The sequence below is a fragment of the Meleagris gallopavo genome, chromosome 14 (genome assembly GCF_905368555.1).
Source record: "Meleagris gallopavo chromosome 14, MGAL_WU_HG_1.1, whole genome shotgun sequence".
In the NCBI taxonomy this organism is placed as follows: Eukaryota; Metazoa; Chordata; class Aves; order Galliformes; family Phasianidae; genus Meleagris; species Meleagris gallopavo.
Window position 1 is genome coordinate 8518381 of NC_139417.1, and position 15582 is coordinate 8533962.

At 41.0% G+C, this 15582-nt stretch overlaps 2 protein-coding genes across 4 annotated transcripts in view; one reads left to right on the forward strand and one right to left on the reverse strand.

The window, feature by feature from the left end:
• DNAH12 (dynein axonemal heavy chain 12) overlaps positions 1-9498 on the reverse strand; it is a 62889-nt gene extending 53391 nt beyond the window's left edge. Inside the window, exons 1-12 of one of the 3 annotated variants that reach the window (XM_085235876.1) lie at positions 9362-9498; positions 8519-8775; positions 7709-7799; positions 7445-7471; positions 6319-6502; positions 5345-5420; positions 4426-4584; positions 3617-3812; positions 2214-2402; positions 1040-1190; positions 866-957; positions 405-583 (exon numbers count right to left, since the gene is read on the reverse strand). In XM_085235876.1, the coding sequence (XP_085092002.1) occupies positions 405-583; positions 866-957; positions 1040-1190; positions 2214-2402; positions 3617-3812; positions 4426-4584; positions 5345-5420; positions 6319-6502; positions 7445-7471; positions 7709-7799; positions 8519-8742 (1568 nt within the window). In that variant the 5' untranslated portion in view covers positions 8743-8775; positions 9362-9498. Of the gene's footprint in view, positions 1-404; positions 584-865; positions 958-1039; positions 1191-2213; positions 2403-3616; positions 3813-4425; positions 4585-5344; positions 5421-6318; positions 6503-7444; positions 7472-7708; positions 7800-8012; positions 8082-8518; positions 8776-8918; positions 9050-9361 lie in introns of those variants that run through there. The other 2 variants (XM_085235877.1, XM_085235878.1) reach the window with 2 other exon arrangements.
• Positions 9499-9523: 25 nt separating this feature from the next.
• On the forward strand, positions 9524-13539 carry PDE12 (phosphodiesterase 12). Its single transcript, XM_003210086.3, has 3 exons — positions 9524-10938; positions 11887-11965; positions 12639-13539. The coding sequence occupies exons 1-3, from the start codon at positions 9706-9708 to the stop codon at positions 13079-13081; spliced, it is 1755 nt and encodes a 584-aa protein (XP_003210134.3). The 5' UTR covers positions 9524-9705; the 3' UTR covers positions 13082-13539.
• Positions 13540-15582: the final 2043 nt, after the last annotated feature.

Genomic DNA, 15582 nt, shown 5'->3' on the forward strand with positions numbered 1-15582 from the left:
CCCTAGTAAATATTCTTTCGTTTTGATAACATGGAAGCACTGCAAAACAGGGTTCTAAGTTATCCATTTTAACTCAACAACTGAATAACACTTAATTAATGATCTGACCTATGCTCGCAAATTAACTGTTAGAATCCATTAGTAATAATATCTATCATTACCTATGCAAACCTAGAGGTATCGACTACACACGTAAGAGAATCCAGCCAGTCTCTCCTTCGACAGTGCCTACTAATGGTTCCCTCCATCAGCTTTTGAGCAGAGAAGAAAAGGGCATTATCTGGTGCAATTGCCATGCAATGTTTAGGTAGCCAGGAGCCCTTGTTACACAAGAGTACGGTACATTTGCATTTCCGCTGTGGATTTTACACGCATAAGATTAACAAGAAGGACATTCTACTTACTTTTCGTTTTCCTCTCTGTAATTTGCAACTATTCTGTCCATTAATATTTTTGCAAAGGCCTTTGCATTACTAGCCAAACCTTGCTTTAAATCCTCACAGTTCAAACAGATCATAGGGAAATGAATCACTTCTGGTAAATTCATTATTTCCTTCTTGAGGGTGAAGAATTCATCTATGAACTTCAAAAGAAGACTAGATTTCACACATCAGGGCCATTATTTAAATGCTTGGCTAAACGAGTAAGTATTACATATAAAAGAAAATAAATAGTCATCTTTTTCCCATTTATCACATACATTTTTAGGAAAAGAAGCTTATGTTACAGGTTTGTAGGCAGTCAATACAATTTTTAGCTAATGGCTGAGTATCTGTTATCCTTCGTTCCCCTTCTATTATTGCTACATATACCAGATAGTAAACATTAGTAAACGTTACATTTAAGATGTGGAATTAAAACTTACAGCAGTATATTCACCAAAACTGTGTTGTTCTGCTTCAAATCTCTCTACTCGTGCCTCTGCTGTCCCATCTACAAGCCAGCCATACCTTCCAACTACAATTCAAGAACCGCAGGTTATATAACACGATATTTATTGCAGGCAGTCATTGCTTAAACACACACTTCTGTCACTCACCACAGCTTTCAAAATATTCCTTTGGACCTTCTAAGTTGTCTCTGATAACTTTTTTCAGTGTAGATGCAGCCCATGCCATGATGTGGGCGGGAAGCTCAGTGCACAGAGTTGCAGCACCTCCTGCTAGCCAAGAATGCACTGTTTGGACATTCTAGAAGTGCAATTTCCAATTATGAGATTTAAATATAAAAGCAATGCATACATCTATTTTAAAGGCAATAAAACATTGTATCAGAAAAGTATGAGGCCCTTATCACAATCAAAGCCACGCAATTCTTAGGCACCTAAAATGATTCCAGATACAAAGAGTCCATCAAGGAAGATGAAGGATGGATAAAAATCATCTAAATCATCCAGTCCTACATAGATCTGAATTCTCTCTAATGTGCCAAAACCATAACTAAATTCAAAACGCTCCTCTGAAAGTACTAGGAGCTGTGATTGAGGGCCAGTATTCAATTCACAGGGGCACCCCTGAAGTCCCAGAAAGGCAGCTGCCTTCCCCACAGTCACACATTGGTTCCTATGATGCACATCTTTGTGTATGGCATATATTTGTTATTTGGGGCTTTTCTTTTTTCTTTCTTTCTTTTTTCTTTTTGTTAAGAAAGAAAAGGTGTGTGAACTGATTTTATTTATTGGGGATCTTAATTATTAACACAAGTTTATGGTAAATCATCATACAAAGTGTTAATTAGAAAGGTATTTCTATGCAAAATGTTAGTTCAATTCACAATGTTAAAAACAAATACATTACAAAGACATAAATAAATCAGAAAGCACTCCTGGGTTTTCTGAACAAACCTAAGGAAAAAACTGGATGAAGTTACCTTCTACCTGGTTTGCTTTTGTGGGTAGGTTTTCAGGCTGACTTCTACTCAGTGAACAAGCAAACAATTGTGGGCAGACGCAGTTTTGCAGCTCAAAACAGCAGACTAAAACAATCAGTAACAAATGTGTCTATTTTTCATGAACAGTAAATGACAAAGTGAGTTTCAGAGCCTGGAGTTCTGCTGGGCATTCTTAAGAAAAACTGCAGAATCCTCATAGAAAATAAATATCTCAAGATGGATTTTGCTTCCCATTATCATGACAGTCAGGGTCCTAAATTACTAATATGTTCACATGCTGAGCCACTTATCATTTACACATTTAAATAAAGAAAAAAGCACACCTGGAGAGTTTGTCCTATACGATTCACTACAAACAGAATTGCTTCTTCCAGCTCTTGGAAGCTTGGATAAAACTCCACATGTTTTTCATCAATAATTAATTCCATCTTAAATAAAGGTAGACAACTTCTGTCTTCAGGATCAAACAGTTTCACAAATGCTTCAACATTTCTTATAAGTAGATCTCTCAGCTAAGTAATAAAATATATCTCCTATTAGTTGAAGGCACAGGAAGTCCCACCATCTTATCCTTCATTCAGTAAATCCAATTTTCCATTCATTTTAGCAGCTTTGGATCAGTTAAAGGATGGCTATTATCTTTCTAATGACTTCTGAGTGTTTCAGTCCCAGCTCTTAAAGAATGCAAGCTAGTAAACATGCATACAAACATTCCACTTTGGTCAAGTCCATGCATCTATTCCTACTACAAAAGTAAGTTTATTACCAGTGGTTCCTTAAATACACAGGAAATATCCTGAATGCATTTTACTTCAAACTTAGTGAGGTGGTTTTTTTTGGATTTACTATCATTTGGTTTTGATGGGTACAGGTGTTTTTTGTTGTTGTTTTCAATGACAATTTTATTAAAATATTGTTTTTCTACAAACTAAATAAAATTATTATCTTTAAAGTGCCTTAAAGTTGAACACCCATATTCCCACTGATTATTTATGAATAGAACTATGTAAACGTCAGATTTTTAAGTTAATTGGCAATTAAAGGATTATTAATTTTCAGTAAACTCAAAAGTTTGAAAAACAATTCTCTCAGCCTGAATTCAGTGGTATCACGTGAACATTCTCATCTTACTAACAGGAAATAAAACTACTGGAGATTCCCAAAACAAATAACTGACCAGCACTTGAAATAACTGTCATCCCAGTATAAATAACCAGGGAGAATAGAAGATCAACTCACAAAGTACTGTGCTGTCACCTTCTAGAAGAATAAGCTGTGTTTGGACTTTTGCAGAACTGCACTCATGAACACTTGCATACATCTCAGCTAAGCTAGGCATTGAGTCTGTTTGTACAGATGTGTTTCAAATAGTCCAGATTTTATTCATTTTGCTTACAGTTACGCATGAGATGTAATTGTAGTGCTAAGAACAGTGATGGGAAAAGTTCTGAGAATACTGAAATATTCTCTTCCTTCAGTCAATTACATTCTAGTTGGTAGAATTCATAAATTTTCTGCATCCAAGAATCAGAAGTAAAACAATTATACATAACTATGAAGGGCATTTTTTTTATATAAGGGAAGTTAAAAATATACAACTTTCTGAATACTTTGCCAGATTATATGCAATATATAGTTAGGAATGATTGCTTAAACAAGCCCCATATCATGCAAAAATGTAGACTCATTTAAATTAAGATCTACCTCAGGGAGGAAAGATTACTACCTGATTAGTCATCAGTGTAGCCACACAGCTGTAAAAAGAGTCAAGCCGATCCAAATTTACACCATTCAGTGCTGCCTCTTGGGTGAAGAGACTGATAACTCTTTGATACCATGTATTCAGTATCTTCTCTTCTGCTTTGGAACAGCTTAAAGAGATATCAGTCTTCAAAGATTCACAGTCAATTGGCCCTTTTAATCTGGAAAAGAAAGTTTCAGCCTACTGTATAAACAGATTTTTTAATGGAGTAAAGTAATATTAATGTTACTCTGTATTACAAACCCGTTTGTACTTAGCAGAAAGCAGACAGAGAACCTAAGCATCACTTATGCAGCCTTAAAATAAAATAAAAATTACCCCAAGCCCCAGAAAATAAAAAGTTACCAGAAAAAAAAAAAATAAATGAGGTAAAGACAATAAAGATCCAAGATCAAAAATAAAACTCAATAACTGATGAAAAATAGCCTCGAATAAGAAATTCAATCCAGTTCAACTGGACCTTTAATGGGCATCACGGTGTAGAGACTGAGTAAATCATGAGAAGACCTTAAAAGAATTGCAGGAAAATCATGAACTATACATAAAATGACTGATATTACCAGAAACGTAAGGGAAAATAAAATACTTCCACTTGGGAGACAGAAGAAAAGTTAAATGAAAATTGTCACAACACGAAGTAACTTGTCCGAATAATATTAAATGATAGAAAAAAAGCACCCCCAAAACAAATTAAACAATAAATTCCATAAACTCTCCTATTTATCAGCTTCAAAAATCTACATTGGTTAATAACTCACCAAGACTGACTTTACCTGAAACTTAAAAAATCCACTAAAAGAAAGGAAGAGAATTCGGCATAACCAAAATGCAGCAAAGTTTTCATTGTGGGGTGAAGAATGTGCAAGTTAGAGAGGATCCGTTTTTTGGCTTGGATAAAACGTTTATGCCATGGACTGGAAAAATCCAGGCCTCTGAGTAAATAAATACACAGACAAAGAAATAAAAGCAAGTGAAGTGCTCAAGTAGACTTGAATAAAACATCCTTACAGATAAACAGTAGGAATTTTATTTAAGTGCCATAAGCATATCTCCAATATTAAGCAGCAGCAGATAATCTGTCTTATCTATTTCAAATCATCTGCTTCTCCTGAACCTTTATCTATGTAAACTTCTAACTTCAACAACTGCAAACAGGAAGTATCTATCATCAATATCTAGATGGCAGACATTCTAATGTTCCAGAAATTGTGCAACTGTACTCTGTCTACCTGACTTCCTCTTCCGTTCTGCAGAGAATAGTCTTTTTCCATTTGATGTCAAAGATTTCACAACAAAATACCGCAGTCAGAGGAAACCTCAGCACAGGGTGCAGTTTCAGTGTGTCAAACTACCGCACAGCGTTGCTGCCTGACAGTGAAGCATCCCACACAGACTCGCTTCACTGCAAAGACAGCCCAATACCACTCAAGTGCCCGGGGCATTCAGAGCTAAAAGTCTCCTCTGTAATCATTGGTGCTACCCTATGTAACTGTAATAGAACATAATCAGTGCTAAAATTCTGTAATTCAGACTTTCAGATAGAAGATTCTCTATAAACGGAAAAACTGTTTCACTAAGGGCCTCTGGAAGTAATATTACACTGCAACTCTGCTCGTGCAGCTCAGTTAAAGTTTCTCAGGTGCAACTGAGTGTGCTTTGCCTGTGGGTTGTATGCTAATTTAATCCACTCACAATGGTGATAAAGGCAGAGGTGCCTCCTCTTCGTCTTCAAGTCCTTTCACATCGGGCTTAATAAGAACACTTCGCACTAGGAAAAACCAAGCCAAAAATGCATGAGTATGTTCAATAGGCACTGTTCTGCCTGAGTTGTTCTCCAAGATGGATCACACACACAGTGAGATGGAAAGGGAACTGTATCATCCAAGCCTTCAAACACAATAAACAAATAACAACAGGTAAAAAAAACACACACACAAAAATAAACCACTCCCAAAAAAACACAGTTCCCCAACAGCAACTTGAAATCACAGCTTTTGCTAATACCCATAGAGAATCAGGTCTTAATTCCAATCACTTTGCCCTAGTCACAAAGTTAGTATTTAAATGATTAAGAGAATTAGTGGCAATTTTGTTCAGTATAAATACAGTGGTGTACTACAACTATACTGCTAATGATATTACAAAGTTAGTCACAGTATAAATTGTTTATTTTCTTTAATATGTGTTCTTAACAAGATCAGCTCTCACTAAAATGCTATCCAAGTGGCTAACCATTAGTTTTCAGACACAGCAAATGTAAATTAGTAAGGATAGCACAGGATTTCAAAGAAGTCCACTTGAAAATTGGAACTTACTAATCTTTTCTGAAAGTTTAAAATTTCAAGAGAGTCATACAAGTGATATCTGAAAATAGTTAATTATCTCTGCAGATTTGTCTTGGGACCTCACTCAATAGAGAAAGCATCAATAAAACTATGGATATGCTTGTAGATGAACAGCTCAATAAAGCTGCTATTCCAGAAGCTGAAAAATATATTATTACATATGATGCTACACGTTACATTATTTATAAATGTTGTTTTATATATAACGTAATCCAATATATCATATTATAGATTATATGTATTACACATAGGCAGGCATACAGAAGTTGTTAAATCTTAAACACACACTAATGACAGTACTGTGTAGTTTGCAGTACTCACCCATGCATCTTTTCATACTCTTTTCAAAATCCTTTATTATCTCCCCTAAAAGCTTTTCAATTAACAGCTCTCTGCCTGCCACGAGTGACTGTGGCACCAGGGTGAGCATGGACATCAGCCACTGCTGCTGAATGGGAACCACTGGATTACTTTGCACACACTTCTTCATAAAGACATAGTTGGTCTGAAAGGACAGTCTTATCAGAGCTCTAATAACAAACTGCATAAGTATTTCTTTCATTAGGTTCATTAGGTGACGTCTCTTGTTATTTACCATTTTTTATAAGTAAGGGCAGGGAATACAATCATATGTTACATATTCACTGACTGGGACACTACATGCTACTCCAAAGTTGTAGAATGGTCTCAGTGCTCAAACACAAAGCACTGAACTTTTCAGTCATTTCCCTTGTTTCTCTGATAAAATCCACAATTAACAATAAATCATTTATACTATTGTTCACGCTATTGTTCTTTCGACAAACCATCTAGCAAAGATTAAGAGCAAACAGATGGATTTGTTTTAGTTTTATTTATGCCTCCAAGTGATGCATTTGTTATAAAGCAGAAAAGAGAGCTGGATCACTACAGTCTTCAGAATGTGTTTACTCAGCATCAGCAACAAAAAGCAGTCTGCTTAACACAAGCATTTCAGTCCTGATTTAGGTTGAAGGTGGCTTTCATAGATAAATTATTTTAAAAATCATACACAGTACAATTTTAAACTTATACCAGTATTTGTACACAACAGTTCCCTGTTGAAATCAGGTGAATAATGTTCAAAACTATTTCTGTAAAGGCTACAGCATGATCTACGACCTCAACTGAAAAAAAATCTGAAGCCTCTTTGAATATTTGTTAAGTAATGATCTTCGAGGAAGATTTTGATTAAAACTTCAGATATCAATGGACATACACATGCCTTCTCTAACAGAATACTTTCCTTCTACTGGACCACAAGAAAGGATTACCACTTTTTGCTTCCTATCCCATCCCCGTCCAAGACTACTGCAAAAGTTTTTCCTGTTTAGCAGGTACAAATTCCACATGACATACTCAGCTCCTCTGAACAGAGATATCATTCACTATTCTACTCTCAAAATGCAGAACAAAGAATTTAACTCACTCGTTGTTGCTTTTGTTCACTGTTCATCTGTATAAAGAAAAGAAAAAACTCCTAATGAATCAGTACATTAAGAAAATAGACTTGTATCACTATATATATTAGCATCAAATTCAGTGGGACTACTTGAGAATATAAATCCATTTATGAATTATTAAGAACGGACACAAGTATCTTTAAGTGAATATTAAGAATAAAAGCATAGATGTCCCAGTAATAAAGCACAAAATAAGCAGTCGTGACAATATTAAAGAAATACACACTTACAGTGGCAGGTAGTTCTGGGACTGGAGGTGCAGAACCTCTGTGATGTTTTTCCTCCATGGACTCAGAATAGACTTCTAAAGCTCGATCAACTCTAAAGTAAAATGTGAAGTCAGAAGTGCAGCAAAAATAAAAATATTACATTAAAAATAATGTGATGATCTTAACTGATGTAACCTATTTTTTCAAGTTTGATCATTAAAAAGTGAAGCACTCTTTTCAGATTCTGTTTTCCATGATAAAAAGAACAATATTTGTCCTAAGCACAATCAGAACATATATATATATGTATCTTAATTGATCTCACCAACTGCCATGTGGTCCTGTTGGGATTACATGTACTTTTCCTCAAACAACTTCAACAGTTGTTGTCCAGCTGTATTGTGAAAATAAATAAATAAAGTACAGAGTGGAACTCCTAAAACTGTGGGAATAAATGGGAGGCATTACTTTTGGAGCAATCTACATGTTTGTCAACCTGGCAGCTGTGTTCCTCAGGCAGCAACACAGACCACCAAGTTCATGTGCAAAGATATTAAGATTAGTGACAAAGAAGCCTTTTAGAAGTAGATCCATGTTTGGACTATTCATACGAAAGAAAGTAGTCCAGACATTGGTGCTCTTTGAATATCTCAACAAATAGTCTTCTATTATTAACAGTTTTAGATGGAAAATATTCAGCATTGCAATAGTGACAAAAACACCTCTGAAATGAACAAACACCGGTGTTATTTCTCAGTTGTCAAAAGTACAATGTTTCTTTCATTTGAGTTTCAACATTCCTTGAACTTCACCACTCAACATTTTACTCACAGTAACTGATTAAGCATTCTTTGCTGTTCTTTGCATCTTCGGTACGCCAGCAGCTTATTCTGTAATGGTGATGTATCTGATGCAACTGCTGAAGGCAAAACAACGGGAAGAAACCAACTTCTCAAAGTCTTTTGATTAGAAGGTGCTCCATCTGAGTGGGGAATCTGGCTGCTCCGTAACTCGGATCTCAGTTCCTGCTCTGATAGAGCCTGAGACAGCATCATTGTTCCTGTGGCTTCACTGCAAGATGCAGAGTCCTGATGGGAAAGAAGCAAATGGAAGCACGAAGCTAACCCAGAGGCATAAAAAGGGAGGTCTGAAACTGCTGAAAGAGTGTATTTTTCCCTTCATATTTCTCAGGGAAGAAAAGGATTAAAGCTATCGTCTACCCGCAAAGTACCTCAAAAGTTATGCAGCACGCATGGAAAGATTAAGGAATAGTGCGAACATCGTGTTAAAAAGCAGCAAAATGCGGCGGGTTCTGCCGGGCGCGGCTGTTCGCGCTGCGGGGCCGTTCCCTTGGAAACGCCATGCACAAACTCGAACTGCATTTCAACGGCTTCTAGAAGGGGAAATGCGGAGCTACGTTCCGCCTCAGCGCTGAGGGACACGGCGACAGAGAGCGAGCTGAGCCCAGCAGCAATTCCCGCCAGAGGTTTCCCGCCTGCCTGCCGCGCTCGGTGAGGACTTCACGTCCTGCTTGTGGACCTGAGGGGGCTTGAAGCTATAAGGACAGCGGGATCGCTTCGGGCCGTTTTAGAAACACCGGAACGGTTTTGTAATGCGATTCAGTAGCCCGGGACGGTTTTGAACGAGCAGAAAAAGAGCAAGAAGCCCAGGTACCTGGGGCAGAAGGCGCGCACAGGCAGCTCGCCCCTCTCTGTACCTGATGTGCAGAATCGACACCCTTTCCAGACATTACGGGGACGTGAAGAGTTCTCCTGAGGATTTTAGTCCTGAAAAGAAGGTAGCTTCGCGCTAAAGGCACAGAACTCAGCGCAAGACACGCGGCAGCTAACAGAAAGGCAGTACCGCCCCACGCGCGCAACGGCGCACCTGAGAGGCGGTGCATTCCCGCCCCGGGGCGGGCACGAGCTGCGGCCGTTGGCAGCACCGCCCCCTGGCGCGAGGCCGTGCCGGCCGCTCTCTTCCGGCCGCTCCTGCCGGAAGCGCCGCGCGCCGGCTCCATGTGGCGTGGGCTGCGCGCCGCCCTCGGCTGGCTGAGCCGCCTGGGCGGCGGCGGGGCTCCTCCCGCCGCTATGGAGCCCGCGGAGCGCGCCGTGGTGCGCTGCGTGCCGTCCGAACCCAAGCTGAGCCTGCAGCTCGTGCTCCCCGACGGCAGCGCGCGGTTCATGCAGCGGGACCAGGCGGAGCCGCTGGGCCGGGTGCTGGCCCGCATCGCCACCAACGCCGCGAAGGGCCGCGCCAAGGCGGGCAAGAAGAGTAAGAAGCCGCGGGCGGAGGACGGCGAGGCGGGCGAGGCCGAGCTGCCGGAGGTGCGGCTCTTCTCCCGAGACGGGCGGACGGTGTCCGAGGAGGTGCCGAACGCGGCGGCCTGGCAGGACGGCGCCGTGCTGCAGGTCGGGACCGCGCGGTACCGCGTGGAGCGCAACCCGCCCGCGTTCACCGAGCTGCGGCTGCCTCGCTCGCTGCTGGCCGGCTTCCCCGTGTGCCCCAAAGTGAGCGTCGAGTTCGCCGCCCCGGAGCACTGCCTGTTCCGCTGGTACCGCGAGCGGCGGCCGGAGGGCGGCGGGGAGGGCCCGGCCTGGGAAGAGGAGCGGGAGCCGGAGGGCGGCGAGCGCGTCTTCACGCCGTCCAACGCGCTAGTGGGGCTGCGGCTGAAGCTGCGCTGCACGCCCGGGGACGGCGCCGGGCGCTTCGGGCCGCCCCGCGAGGTGGAGAGCGGCGGCCCCGTGGAGGCCGGGCCGGGCGCGTGCACGTTCGACGCGCGGCACCTCTACACGCGCAAGGCGTGCGGCCGCGGCTCCGTGCGCGCCGTCTCCTACAACATCCTGGCCGACGCCTATGCCCAGACCGAGTTCTCCCGCACCGTGCTGTACCCGTACTGCGCCCCGTACGCGCTGGAGGTCGACTACCGGCAGAACCTGCTGAAGAAGGAGCTGGCCGGATACAACGCCGACCTCGTCTGCCTGCAGGAGGTGGACAAATCCGTCTTCGCCGATAGCCTGGCTCCGGCTCTGGACGCGTTCGGGCTCGAGGGGCTCTTCAAGATCAAGGAGAAGCAGCACGAGGGCCTGGCCACCTTCTATCGCAGGGACAAGTTCAGCCTCCTGAGCCAGCACGACATCACGTTCAGCGAGGCGCTGCTGTCAGAGCCGCCGCACGCGGAACTGCGCGACAAGCTGGGCCGGTACCCCGTGGTGCGGGACAAGGTGCTGCAGAGATCCTCCGTGCTGCAGGTATCTGCGGCCACCCCGTCCAGCAGCCGCAGCCCAGTACTGTGGGCAGTGTTGGGATGTGCCCGTTAGTGGGTGCTGGTCGTGCACGGGGCGGGGCAGCGCAAACACAGTGCTGACAGGCAGGCTTTAAGTAACCTTATGTAGGCAATAATGTAAAACTTCAAAAAAAGGCCAGCTTACTTTCTTTGCCATAAGGTGAAGTCAGCTGGTAAAAGTGCTGGGCCAGGTGGGGCATTAGCTGCCCATTGTTTCACTGCTCAATCCTGTATTGTGATAGGTATGTCACTAAACTTAATCTTGCCAGTTGTGACATTAACCTAAGTTAGCCTGCTTTAATAATGCCACCAAACGCAGAGGTGGAGAAATAAGAATGGACATATCTATGAGCTTGTGGAGGCCGGTGGGGCAGCCTGCAGAGCTAATAGAAGTCTGTCAGGAATTTCAGAAATGCTCCTACAGGTTTCCAATGGAATGAGTAACAAACTTTCCTCGATAACTGAAGTCACCTCCAAGTTTAATTTCACAAGAATACAGCACTGCAGTTTGCTGAAGCCAGAGACTCTTCTGTCTCTGTTTCTGACCCCAAAGTGAGGAAAGAACTGGAGGGGCAGAGGAGGGGGGGGAGATTAATGCATTTTCAACATACTATGAAAAACTACTGAATGGATTGAAGGAAAATGTGGTCAAACCAGAAAGCTACTGACAGAGCACTTATCAAATATCCAGATGTTGGTGTAGTTCTGTAGTGGTAACACTAGCAATGTAAGTGGCTGAAATTCATACCTAATATAGAGGATAAATAGACTCAATTTAGGAGCCATGCCATTGATTAGTTTTAAGCATCAGATTCTTTGGACTGGATTGTTGTGAAAGCATAAGCTAACTAATGTATTTGATTTAAATATATAACCTTTATTTAAAACTGATTAAAGGCTTCTTTTCTTAAAGGTTTCAGTTCTTCAGTCTGAAACTGATCCTTCTAGGAAGCTTTGTGTAGCTAACACCCATCTCTACTGGCATCCAAAAGGTAATTTTCCTGCTTTCTTCCTTATTCTTTTGCAGCTGTTGCCTTTACTTGTGGAACTGAGGATTTTCTGCCCATTCCCTACCTCAGTGATGTAAACCTGGCTAGATAAACTAGATTTATTTATCTTCCTTACAGTAAGATTGTTGTGATCTGCTAGGCCAGCAGTAGAATCCAAACAAATGCAAAACAGTCACATTAAACACAATTTGCCTGAAATGTGGACGATAAAGTACAGCTCGGGTGCTCATGGTTCCCCCATCCTGTTGTACCCAAAGGAGCAATGTTGTGGTGCTTTTATCACAGGAAACAAGTTGGGCTACTGAAGCTTTCAAGAAGAGACTATCCTCCGTTAAATTAGTTCTGTTTTAGTTCTGTGCCATTCAAAAACACTGTAAGGATAGTTTCCAAGAATTAAAAGGCTGCTGCAGTATGGGTGTTTAAGGTGCATAATTTTTTAAATTCATGGGAAGAAAAATTAAATGTCCTCTGCTGTACAGTTTTGATGGTCACATATCAAAGACATCTTTATTTATGAAAACTATTCTGAAATACAGCACATGGGGAATTTAAAGCACGAGTACTGTTTCAGAGCTTTATGTGACACGTATCTAAATGAACAACTTGAAAAACTCTTCCGGTGCCTTTACAAAGTAACTTATTTTTACATCTTTAGGTGGGAACATTCGTCTCATCCAAATTGCTGTAGCTTTGTCTCACATCAAGTATGTAGCATGTGACTTGTACCCTAATATACCAGTCATATTCTGTGGAGACTTTAATAGTACACCATCATCTGGAACTTACGGTTTTATTAACACTGGTGGCATTGCTGAAGATCACGAAGATTGGGCCTCTAATGGAGAAGAGGAAAGGTGCAATATGCCTCTAAGCCATCCCTTCAAACTACAGAGTGCTTGTGGAGAACCTGCATATACAAACTATGTTGGTGGGTTTTATGGATGTCTGGACTACATTTTCATTGACAGAAATGCTCTGGAAGTTGAACAGGTCATTCCATTGCCAAGTCATGAAGAAGTAACAACCCATCAGGCTTTGCCAAGTGTTTCACATCCTTCAGATCATATAGCACTCGTATGTGACTTGAAGTGGAAATAGATTGGCTTTTGCATAATGCTTTTTGGGGTTTTTGTACAAATTGATGTACTGTTGAGGAACTGAGGTTCAACCCTGGCTTGTATGCTACTAAAATGAGAGTAATTTAAGAAAAGTGAATGTGTTTAATGGTGCTACTGAAGGTTATCTCACCGCTAACATGAACTTGTACAACAATTTCTCCTTTCCCTTTTTATATGCCAATAGAAAAAAATATTTCAGCTGTAGAGTTTTGAAAGTTGGATTGTATATCCTTTTACAGGTTTTTAAAGGACTAAAATTGTTGAATATATGAATTAAATCTTATTTGTAAGTGTACAAACTGAACTCTGATCAGAACCAGGTGCAGAATCTGAAAAGAAATAACCATGGTTTGGATTCATTCAGCTCATTGTGGTTACTGTCATAAGATAGAGCTTTTAAAATAAACTCAGAAGCTGAGTTTATCAGCCAGTTTTTTAGCAAGTGGCATGATCACTGTACCTGCTGCCTTCTGAAAAAACATTCTTTAATTATCAGTGAATGGTCTTGTTCAGTCAACAGCTATGTTAAATTTAAGATGATAATCAACTTGGAAGCACTTTGCTCGCTCACTTAGCATGGGTAGTGAGGGTCACTTAAACACTTACTCAAACTGGATTCTATATATAGGTTGCATCTACTGTTCCATCTGTTGTCTATGGTTAGTAGTAGTATTTGAGGTTAGGACAGCCAGCTGGGGATGGGAGGGAACTCTAACAACATAATTTAATAATCTCTTTTCAGGTGTGGGGAGATACAGAATGAATGATGTGGTGTATCCATCTCTGCCTGCATTTTTAAAGAAACAAGTTACTTAAAACTTTATAATAAGCACTTATACTGAAAAACACAAATACTGGTTTTATTCCTTGTACATTGTTCCATGTGGAACTAGTCTAGTCCAGGTAACTTGGATGCTGGGAAACCTGCTTTATTGTTATCTTCATTGAATTTGTTGGAAAGGGTATGAGTCATTAACTAACTTTTCCTGCATAATTAGTCCATATGAAACAATCAGCACTTAAAAACTATTTCACTACATCATCTTTCACCTAATAAGCTTCCTTTTCTGACTGTGCCAGTTCTCGCTTGATTTCTCTCCAGTCACAGTTGCCTAGCATGGCAAAACAAGTCCTAATGTGATAGTACAAAAAAAAACAAAAAACCCAACAGCTTAACTTTGAAAGAAGCAAAAGAAACACTGTTGTGATGTAGACACAAGAGTCTACATTACAACTGTCTACCATAAATATGGTAGAAGACTTAAAAGACTGTTTAAAAAAAAGAAAAATAGGAGAATAAAAATGTAATTCAGAACTTCTTCCAGTTGGTAAACCTCCAGAAGATTAAGCTAAAATCCAATGCTGTGTTTACTTCAGTTACTTGTAAAACAACACTTGGAACTCTGCCATCTATGCTAATATTGAGATGGCCATGCAGTTCTTAACTAATGTGGTCGTGCTCAGATCATAATGTTGAGAAGCAATATCACCCGATAAAGGTTTGTGATAGAATGCCCTACTGTAAGGGAAGCTAGAAAAGTACTTAAAGGAAGATGTCGAAGAACTGAAAGCAAAGAGGATGGCTGAGCCACTTGTTAGTTCACAGATGAATTAAAAGTAAAGATGACTTTGAACAGGTGCCACAACTCATGCCCCTGTCGTGGTAAAAGAAGCTGGTAGCTGGCTCCAATTGCTGAGAGAGGTAAGTTTTTCTTCTAAACTTCTTCATACTGGTATACTATGTTGACAGTCCCTACTGTGCTGTGCTCTTCAGAGGCAGTTCCTCTTAATCCCTGTAATGGTGTCTGGGCTGCTGCTTTTGTCTCCTTGTAGACAAAGGAGAACACTTGGCTTGTGCAGGAACCAAGTGATAAGGCAAAAACAGGGTACTGTTACAGGCCCAATTAGATGGCCCCTACACAGAGCAGATAATCTTTTAATATTTTTTGGAAGGAATTTCAGCTCCACAAGTTAATGCTGGAGAATCTTCAGGCCAAGCATCTCTGGTTTAATTTAGTAAAATGCAATAGCACAGGCTGACTGCCAATAGCAGCACCGTGTCAGGAGTTAGGCAGGCATGCCTGGAAGTGTCAGTACTGGGATGTAGGTTAGGAAAAAGACAATTCAAAAGAACTTGTGATTTCTGGGGGAGTGCAGGAAACAATCCTTTGATATTCCTTGTGCTCCCAAGATGTATTTACATCTGTAAGGTTATACATGGCACTTCCTACTTGACACAAGGTGATTTTAGCTTCTTTGTTCCCCCTACATATTTGCCTATAGCTTGCCCAATTAATTCTTCCCTGAATGACTTCTAGATCCCATATTCATAGAACCCTATCAAACTTGTCTCCATTTTATTTCATAATTCTAAGCTTGCGTGTGATCCAGCAGCTGGAATTCTCCATGTCCTCCACATAAGAAAAGAACCTCCCAGCCACCTCCCAAAAAACAAGCAATGTTCTCTGCATTTTTGAAGTA

Excerpts from the sequence above, each read along its gene's own strand:
- PDE12 (XM_003210086.3), top strand. The coding sequence starts at position 9,706 with ATGTGGCGTGGGCTGCGCGCCGCCCTCGGCTGGCTGAGCCGCCTGGGC. Across the intron at positions 10,939-11,886 it reads AGAGATCCTCCGTGCTGCAG|GTTTCAGTTCTTCAGTCTGA; the intron begins GTATCTGCGGCC and ends CTTTTCTTAAAG. Across the intron at positions 11,966-12,638 it reads TCTCTACTGGCATCCAAAAG|GTGGGAACATTCGTCTCATC; the intron begins GTAATTTTCCTG and ends TTACATCTTTAG.